The sequence below is a fragment of the Aptenodytes forsteri genome, unplaced genomic scaffold (assembly GCF_000699145.1).
Source record: "Aptenodytes forsteri isolate BGI_AS27 unplaced genomic scaffold, ASM69914v1 Scaffold366, whole genome shotgun sequence".
NCBI lineage: Eukaryota > Metazoa > Chordata > Aves > Sphenisciformes > Spheniscidae > Aptenodytes > Aptenodytes forsteri.
Genome location: NW_008794621.1, coordinates 2,387,281 through 2,396,937, shown reverse-complemented (window position 1 = coordinate 2,396,937; position 9,657 = coordinate 2,387,281). Strand labels below are relative to the sequence as shown.

Genomic DNA, 9,657 nt, shown 5'->3' with positions numbered 1-9,657 from the left:
GTCCCGAGAGGAGCGCGGGTCCCCCCCGGGTGTGATGTGACCCATCCCCCCGTAGCGGCCGCGGAGGAGCGGGGGCGGTGTGTTCGCAGTGCGGGCTGGAAAACGCAGCAAAGCTGGAACAGTTTCTGAGGGGTATCGAAGGCTTTTATGTCACCCGAGAGCTTTAAATCCGTTTCGTTTCTTCTGGAATATATTTATAGATTAAACTGAAGTTGTTAATTACGCGGGAGTCATCGAGCCGGGCCTTTGCAGGGTGCTCTGCAGGCAGGCCTGCTTAGGCAGTCACAGCTGAGGCCTTCGCGACCCACCTGTAGCTTCTCCTTTGCATTTTAGTAATTGTTAATGATTTGTTCCCCTCCTGCAAGACACGTGAACTTTCTCAATCTGCGGTGGTTTTGCGTATCTGAAGAAAAAAATCAAATAGTGAAATCATGTTATTCTTTCAATTGAATTTTTCAATTCAAAATTGAATTTCATACTGTTGCATCGCTTACTAGCTTTTTTTTTTTTTTTAATAAGAAAATGTCTGTTGTGGTGTAGGAGGAACAAAGTGTGGGTTTTCAGACCGACTCATTTTCCTGAGCTGATGAGCAATACTAGATGTTCTGTAGAGGAAACTGGACATCAGTACTAGAATTGGAGATAACTTATGCTTTGTTTAAGTTTCCCGGTTGTGGAGTTACTTGAAGCAACAAAAAAATCTTGTTGTATGTTCTGCTTGGATTCACTTGCTTACTTTGTGTCTGTGTTGCTGTTCTCTAGAAATGGGTTTGGAGACATGTCATCCCCCTGTGATGCAGAGATGGCCAGACCTGGACGGAAGCAAAGCTCTCAGAAAAGAGTTTCTAGTATCCTTTTTCTGTAAAGATTTGATTATGTTCTCTTTAATTGTTTGCTGTGTTCATAAGGAGTGTGTATTTTTACCACTCCTTTGATTTTGAGTATATTGAGAATAGTTTTTAAACATACAGCAAATTACTTTTTGTTTTATACCCATTTAAAGTGAGGAACGTATGAATATAATGTGAAATTGTTATCTGATTTGTGAGGTATTCTGCAGTCAAAATTTTGCTATTGAACTGTCTCATATTTTCCCCTTAGGTAGTCTGTTTTCTTTTCTGTGTGATATTTTCATGCATTAAGAGGGAGAAAAGTTCAAAGACAAAACTATGATTGCAGTATCTAAAAACTAGCAGGGAGAGATATTAATGACTGACTGAAAGTGTGACTACGAAATCTGGATGAGTTTCATTTAGAAAAATACTGTGTTTTCAGCAACATGGTATGTTATTTGGTCTTTACAGAAGAACTTAGGGATAAGCCAAAAGATGCAATTCTTTGCCTTTTCACAGAATAGTATTTCCTCTGAATGGAATTTTCTCTCCCCCCTCCTTTTCCCCTCATTGTAGTCTTAAACCACGTCAAAGCTGCTGTGGTGGTGGCTCAGAAGATTATTCACTAGACTTCAGGGAAAGTAAGAGATTGTCGAAATGCTTGTATAGTCAATTCTTGACTATGTTTAGATTGATTATTTTGGTTGTGGGTTAAATATGATTGCAGGGATGTTGCGTTGCCTGTCTCCTAAACTTGTGCCATCACATTTGTGTATTGTGGTGGTTTACATTTTTTCGTGGGCTTATGAACTAGGTTGATGTCAGCCCAGAGAACTACGTGAGCCACGGCTAACTCCATCCCTGAGTTTTTGAAAAAATGAAGTTTTCTTCACTCCGTTAGATCTTAATTTTATGGTCTTATGCTCTTTTGCATGTATTGTGTTATCAGAGTATTGTGATTATTTAGTGTATCTTAGCTTTCCATCCACACTAGTAGCAAGAAGAGTGCACAGACATAGATTTAAATTTCCACAGAATTTTTTCCCCCCACTTATTTACAATAAGAAAAAAATATCGTGTAATTTGACAGCTAATATAATGGTATTTTTCTGGTTATGATGGCAAAGGAATCTAGTACATTTGTTTGTCCTTCTGTTCTTTGTAAGCAGAATAAAACTGGTGAGATATTGGCCCTGATTATATTGTCCCTGAGAATCGTGATGTTCTTGGACACTGATATAACATAGGATGCTGAAACTTTTACACAACTACTTCTTAGTAAACCATACCTAGAGCACTGAGCCTAGTTGCCAACAGGAAGAAGCAAAGTAGAGCAACAGAGACGACTTTTGTTAAAGTTACCAGCATCCTGGAACTAAGAGAGAGAGAACTTTTGTTTGAAATGCATTCAGTCCAGATTTTCTCGTTATGGTTTATGTAGCATAAAGCAGCTCCTTATGGGGCAAAAGTATTCTCTTTGATCTGAGCAGTTATGAAGAGTCCCAGACCTGTTGTGCTCAGGTTTCTGAACTTTACTTTGCAGTGTCCCTTTTAGCCCTCCAGCTTTTAAGTTTCTGGTGAAACGTTTTGTGACCTAACTCAGGCTGATGAATGGGACTTTCTGCTTTAGTCTGAAAGACAAGATGTGTAATCTTCATAATGTTTGAGCTACAGCAAAATATTTTTCCTTTCCAAGTATTCACAATCGTTTTGAATAGAGCCGAAAGCGTGTTTAGGAGAGTGTTTCTTATCTTGTTTATTAATCAGTTCTTACATCCCTGGATGACACTATTGGAAACATGACGCCCAGAGGCCAGTTGATTTCCCGAACTCCTAGTTCATTGCTTCGCCAGCCAGGTAAGACTACTTTCTTTCTTTAGTATTTAGTTAAAGGAATAATATGTTTGGACTTCATAATTGATAACAATTCATAAGGAGAAAGACATGGATGCACTCTAGTGAGTCCAGTGAAGGGCTGCAGAGTTGATTAGGGGACTGGAGCATCTGATGTATGAGGAGAGGCTCAGAAGAGCTGGGATTGTTTAACCTGGGAAAGAGAAGGCTTGGGGGAAATCTTGTCAATGTATATAAATACCTGATGGGAGGGATTAAAAAGGCAGCCAGGCTTTTCTTGGTGGTGCCCGGTGAAAAGACAAGAAGCAATAGGCACGACAGGATATACAGCAAATTCTGTTCAAACATAAGAAAAATCTTTTTTTGCTGTGAGGGTGATTGAACGCCAGAACTGGTTGCCCAGATGGTCTGTGGAGTCTGCATCCTTGGAGATAACCAAAGCTGACTGGACAAGGTCTTGAGCAACCTTTTCTAGCTGACACTGCTTTGGGCAGGGGGGTTGGAGCAGATGATCTCCAGAGGTTCCTTCCAACCTCAACTTCTTGGTAATTCTGTGATTCTGAAGTTAAACACATTATAAACATGGAAAAGAACACTTAGTAGTAGTCAACGTATATCTTCATATGTTACATATTTACGCTATTGCTGAATGCCAATGGATTTTTGCCTTTCAGTTTTTAGAGGGTGTTTGAGCTTCATTTTCTTTGTTTGGCACAAGAGCAGATGCAGTATCATTTCAGTTTCTCTCAAGTACCACATTGAAACTGATTCTCGCCTTACTAATCAGCAATCTAGTTTTTTGTGTTTCCTTCTTTTTCACAGCTTTCTTTTGGTTTTGCAGTAGCTTTTAATTCTTCAAGATTGTTGAGTAGTGTCTCTTCAGGTATTTTTCCATCCTTGTTTTTGTGGCAGGTTAATTCTGTTGCTGACCCTTCTGCCAGGTGTATTTCTTGGTTGCATTGGTAAATGATTTCCCTCTCCACTAGCAGAAGAAGAAATTCGATGGCGCACCTCACAGAAGGGCTGCGGAACCACACATGGTGGCTAGGGTCAGGTTGCCCTGAAACCTCCCAGTCTCAAACCCTGTGTTCTGCATCAGCTGACCCATATCAGGAGTGTGTTGGGGGTTATTCCCCAACTGGCACTGGTGCAAGATACCAAGTTACAGAGAGACTGACTCTTCATGATTTCTTAGGGTTCCTGGCAAGTTCTGTGTAGCCCCTGCTTGTTCTTGTTTAGTGTAATGTCTAGTGGATTCTGTTTTGGCGGCCAGCAGCAAAGATAAATGCTGTTAGCATCAGCCTTCTTCTCAAGCACGAGCTACTTGTGTGCCAGCACTGACAGCTCTTGCAGTGAAACTGCAAGTTGTTCTTAGTGTTGACTTGACACTAAACGTACTGTGAAAAGGTCTGTAATCCTCTTAGAGCCTCCCTCACTAGTTGTGGCTGAAATAAAGAAACATGCCTGTTCCTCACATTTCCATATCATCACCGGGGCTTACCTCCCTTTTCCTTGTCACAGTTTCTTCCTGTAGTTTTTATTTTGTCATCAATCGGGCATTTATATAAGGGATTCCTCTTTTTCATCATCATCTAGCCAGTGTGTTGTCCAGCAAGCTCCAAGAGGATGGTTGCACCTTCTGCTGCTCCACATCCTCCTTTCAGGACTGCTTGGAGATGGATGGTGTGTTAGTCGTCTTGAGAGAAGCGTTGTGTGTCATACTGTGACGGTCAGAGCGCACTTCAAAATCAAGTAGCTCTTTTCCCACTTTTATCTTCAAATTGGAACATGTGTATACCATCTTGACCATTGTCTGTCTTCAGTGAAGATCTTTATTTCAATTAGTGTGTTGATCTAACAGCTTGCCCTGATTTTGTCACTATGAAGTTTCTGTTTTATCTCTTTTCAGAAAGTTCAACAGTACAGAATTTCAGTAAGAGGTAGTGTACAGTTTGCTTGTGCAGCAGCTGCCCCCCAAAAATATAGAGAGTTGATGTCAGGTAAAAGTAGAGATTGCAGATGCAAAATACTTTGATCAAGAAGGTTTAGTGTTGAGCAGTTCTGTTCATTTGTATGGCTGGTCATCATAGAGATGATACATCAGGAGATGTTACCAGACAGCATACACTCTGTAAACCTAGCATCTATTTTTTAACGGACTTCAGAAGGAGACTTTCTGATTTCTGAATAATGATTCTCTCTGCAAACTTCCCTAAACACAGCTGACAATTATCCACATGTGTGGCTATGATTTGTGATAAACTTTCTTCAAACAGCATTATGAGTGGACAGGCAGACCTTACAAAAGGTTTGCTGTTTGACGTTCCTGCGCTATTTAATTCAAAGGCTTCTGTGCTTCTTGATTACAACCCTTCATTTCTCCTTGGCATCGTGGCTTTCTTCTGTTTTACCTTTGCCGCTGCACCGTACAGATTTTCTAAGAGTCACAAGTGTCATCTGCTACATAGGCTAGAGCTACTTCTCTTTCAAACTGTCTGACGATTCTGTAACAAACAAAGCATCAGCATTTTCACTTCTGTTTCTGTTCCCGTTGTACAGTCTCATTCCTACAGTGGAACGTTTAAAGTGTTCTTGTGAAGTGCATCCATTGTCTCCTCTCCTGGGGACAAGGTTTTTTGCTTCCTTTGATGTCAGTTGCTCCTAATTGTGCATTTGGGGGTATTAGAAACTGTATTTGAGGATTATTCAACATAATTCTTTTTTGCCACCCTGTAAATTCCTAACCCTTGAGTGCATTGTATCATATGGGTAGGGGGGTTTATAGTGATTACTTTCTGGTACCATGGAGGAGAGGAGAATGATGACCCATTAACAATTTGAATGCTTTGATCTGCAACTTCAGAGTCAGACTGTTAATGTTAGTAGCCATAATTCTAGTTCTACAGTTTGAGAATTGATTTGTTTCTTTGATCTTCAGTATGCCTGACTTCCACATCTCAAGAGTTCAGGGAAAATGTATTTGTGGTGATTCGAGGTATGTGCTAATACAAGGACATAAACTTTGGGACAGAAACCTTTGGTTCTTCAACTTTCTAGATCTGTGTGAAACTGATGCATGGAAAACCAAATCTACCTATTGATACGAAGCCTTCTAGGGTCCCTGTACCTGTTTGCAATGACCTTGCCCCCGTACAATTTGAGGGTGTCAGAGGTCTGGCGAGATACACTCTTGCAATCTTCGGGATGAGTCTGATGGAGACCCTGGACATACTCTTTATTTTGTGGTTGTATATACTGTTGTAGGCATCTTTGATGCCTCTGATTCCAGCAGTCCTCCATTCCAAAAGGAAGTGTTAATGATCTTGATGCTGAAGCTATCTTGGTATCAAGAACTGCTGCTGAGGGCTGTACAGGCACTTCTGTCTCCAAATTTGCTAACAAAACTTTGGGACTATGTGTCACTCCCTCTTTGCAGCTGTTGATGCAGCTCCTGATTTGGCTGTCACTGTGATGATGCAACCAATGTTTTAGATGACTTTCCAGGCTTTTTGAGGTTATAAGAGGACCCAAGCAGCTACTGTCTCAGTGCAAATTCTGTGGTCTTTGGGCTATATGAAGGTCTGTTGTGGTGGAGCACCCTGTTGTCATAGGAAGGGGCATTTATCATCTTGCAAAGCAGTGTCTCCATTTTTTAACGTGGGCCAGATATTCCTGGGAACACTAACCACTGCACTCATGTGCAGGAGTATCTGGAGCAGATGTAGTGCTTGGTAGGGCAGACTTGTTGCCTTTTGCTTTAAGGGTTTGGAGACCGATTTCCAAGAAGGAGTGACTGGAGATTTATTGCTATTTATGCTGATGTTGTGAGCGTACCAATGAACTCTTTAGTAACTGAAGGTGTGTCACACATTTCGGTGCATATACACACTCGTGTTCAACCTGGCTTCAGACTTCTATCTGGAATGCTGCTGCACTTGAGGAAGAACTGAAATCACAATAGATACACTTTGTCTTTACGTTTATACATACCCTACTTGGAAAACTAGGGCTTGAGTATGCTCCAGACTTGGTTAACAAGGTGTTTGTGTAACCCTAGTGTAACTAGGTGTGTAGATTATTAAATTCCATTAACCTCCTTATTTCTAAGTGTTGTCGGGCCCAAGACTTGTTTTTCTTTTATAATTGGCATTTGTGGGTTTGGTACAAGCCTTCTGATGGAAGGAAAATGAAGATGGACAGGCGCAAGTTACTTCTCCATCAGGTTGGTTGGTTTGTTTCTTGTGTGACCAAGCAGGATTTCATAAATACTTCAGTCTCTGTTATAAGATTTCCTTTGGAGCTCCTTGATAGAGCACAGTGGCCTTAAATACTTCTTTTCAGAAAAGGCTCTCTCTCTTTCAGTTACTGCACTAAATCGAAGCTCCGTGAAGCCATCAGATATGTTTGCCATCCTGGGAACAGGAGGAAAATCTCCTCTGATTCTACCAACTCCTGGACTTTTTGGCAATCTGTCAATGGTAAGACAGTTAGAGCACCTTTTCCTCTTTTGTTCCTATGAAACTTACAAGAAACTACAAATTTACAGTGTTTCAATGTTTGCACCCAGGACAAACTGTGGGTGGTACAAGCTTGCTATTACTACTATTGCTGCTTGCTGCTAGTATTATTCATTACTGTGGTGTTCTTTGAGACGATGCAGTGAGGAATAATAGAGGGGTTTAAGGACTTGCTAAACACACCGTGTGTGTTAAGCTAGTCCCTATGACATCAGCTTGTGACTACAAAAATCTTGACTTTGTTTACAAATTCTTCAAAGACAGTCGTTCTATGTCAGCAAGTTAAACCTTCAGAATTTTTCTTATTTTATCACTCTCTGGTATTAGGTTTCATTTGGATGTTAAAGTTTGGACTTCAAAGAACAAGCTCTTCTGATGACTTTTCAGATGACGATAATTATCTTCTACTGTAATGTCTTTGGAAAAACACTGATTAGGAAAGTTATCAGTAGGGACGTCTGAAGTATTTTATCTCTGTTTATTTTTAAATTAACTCAAACCAAGTTAAGATGTCTTTCTGTATATGCATTTTAATTCATTCTCCCTTCTGGTTGTTTCTATAGTTTGTTACAGCCCATTTGTTTCTTTAAATTATCAGGTTCTGGGGCCTAGTTGATCAACATGTATACAGCTCTGAGCAGTGGGCACTTTTCCTCTGATTCGGAGCCTCTTGTCATTCTGTAACTAGTGTTTTGTGAGTGGAGTACATTTTAGGTTAGTATTTAGTGCTCTGACTTGAATCCAGTTTAGATTAGCAGGGGGAAACTTGGGACTAGACAAAGGCTTTCACAGGAGGGTGATGGAAAAAGGACTTAAATTATGTCTTGTGGAAATTTACTTGCTGGTAGATAAGAACACTCATCAGCCCTTTTTGTGTTTCCCACAGAGACCTGATAACGATTTTATTGGAACTGAGTTTCTTGTTATTTTCACTCTGCAGTTGGAGTGCTATAGCATTCTTTTCTAGAGGCTAGAGGGCAATAATGGCAGAGAGAAATCAGGCAAGAGGAATACTGTGGGTAGAAACTGGGGCATAAAAGGAAGAATAACAGGTATATGTCCACAGTTTTTGGATATGCTTAAGAGACTGCTACAGCAACGTCATCTGGTTCCCTGTTTATACTTGTTTGGGTAGTTTGACCATTTTAGGAGTCTGGAAAAAGAATCAACCAGTGGCACATCTCTAGGTCTTTGTATAGCATTAATTGCTGCTGAGAAAGCAATTGCTGTCATGGAAACAGCTATAGGAAGCTGTCCTGTCAGTGCAGTGTATGTACAGTCTATCTTCTGTTTTGGCCATTTTGCTGCTCTGATGTCAGATATGTAATCAAATACATCCCCTGAAATACCCCCCAAAAAGTATAGATATGTCTTTATTTCCCCCTTTAATATTCTGATACTTGCTATTATTTTAAACATGTATTGCTTCATTCGATCAAATGGTTTTGAGCAATTCACCAAGAAGGTTGAAAGACTGTGGTAAATGGTTCTAATTCAAATTTTAGCTATTTTGCTTAACTTCTCACAGCTGCTTTACAACTTAGTCAATGTTATTCTAAGTATAGATATGTCTTTATTTCCCCCTTTAATATTCTGATACTTGCTATTATTTTAAACATGTATTGCTTCATTCGATCAAATGGTTTTGAGCAATTCACCAAGAAGGTTGAAAGACTGTGGTAAATGGTTCTAATTCAAATTTTAGCTATTTTGCTTAACTTCTCACAGCTGCTTTACAACTTAGTCAATGTTATTCTGTCATTTTTTACTTTGAACAACAGAACACTAAGTAAACATTTAGCGTAATAGAATATGAAAGTTTAGAGTGATTTATTTGTTTTAAGATGAAAAGTGATACATGGTGTTTTAAAGTAGGTCTTATATTAGCTTCTACTTTAGTTATTTCCTGAAAAAAACATTGAGAATTTCCTTTTTTCTAGATTAGAATTTATCTCTTCAGAGCTGTTTGTTAAAGGCATAGTTGTACCTTATCTAAAGGCAGTTATTTCACTATTAATTTTTAGAATTGCTCTGTTTATACCATTTATATAGAATGAAAAAACTTGGAGCTAGGCTTATAATAGTCTGAGATTGCTGTTTATTTTCCTTATGTTCTTTTTATGCTTTTAGTTGGATGAAAGTAGCTGGACAATGGCACTCTCACCTCAGCAGACAGGAATGTTTGTAAATCTAGACATGTCTAATATGACAGAAGATGTCACTATGAGTGCTGTATTGTTGCGTGAGGATGATCCTGGGGAAGCTGGTGAGACAACCTGAAGTTTTCACAATAATTGACCACATTTTTTATTTATGGGATATAAATATATATGTTCTTTTTTCTGTATTATTTTGCTGAGATATATCTTTGTCAAAAACAGCCTAGTTTAAAAAGTTCAGAAAGCTATCTCTTCCAGTTATTGGAGTTTTGAGAGTTTGTCTTCTGTGGAACC

The 9,657-nt window shown here is 39.5% G+C and overlaps 1 protein-coding gene across 1 annotated transcript in view; it reads left to right on the top strand.

The window, feature by feature from the left end:
• Positions 1-766: 766 nt before the first annotated feature.
• NUP107 (nucleoporin 107) overlaps positions 767-9,657 on the top strand; it is a 31,261-nt gene continuing 22,370 nt past the window's right edge. Inside the window, exons 1-4 of the mRNA XM_009273230.2 lie at positions 767-848; positions 2,601-2,690; positions 7,050-7,165; positions 9,335-9,470. Of these exons, the coding sequence (XP_009271505.1) occupies positions 779-848; positions 2,601-2,690; positions 7,050-7,165; positions 9,335-9,470 (412 nt within the window). The 5' untranslated portion in view covers positions 767-778. The remainder of the gene's footprint in view (positions 849-2,600; positions 2,691-7,049; positions 7,166-9,334; positions 9,471-9,657) is intronic.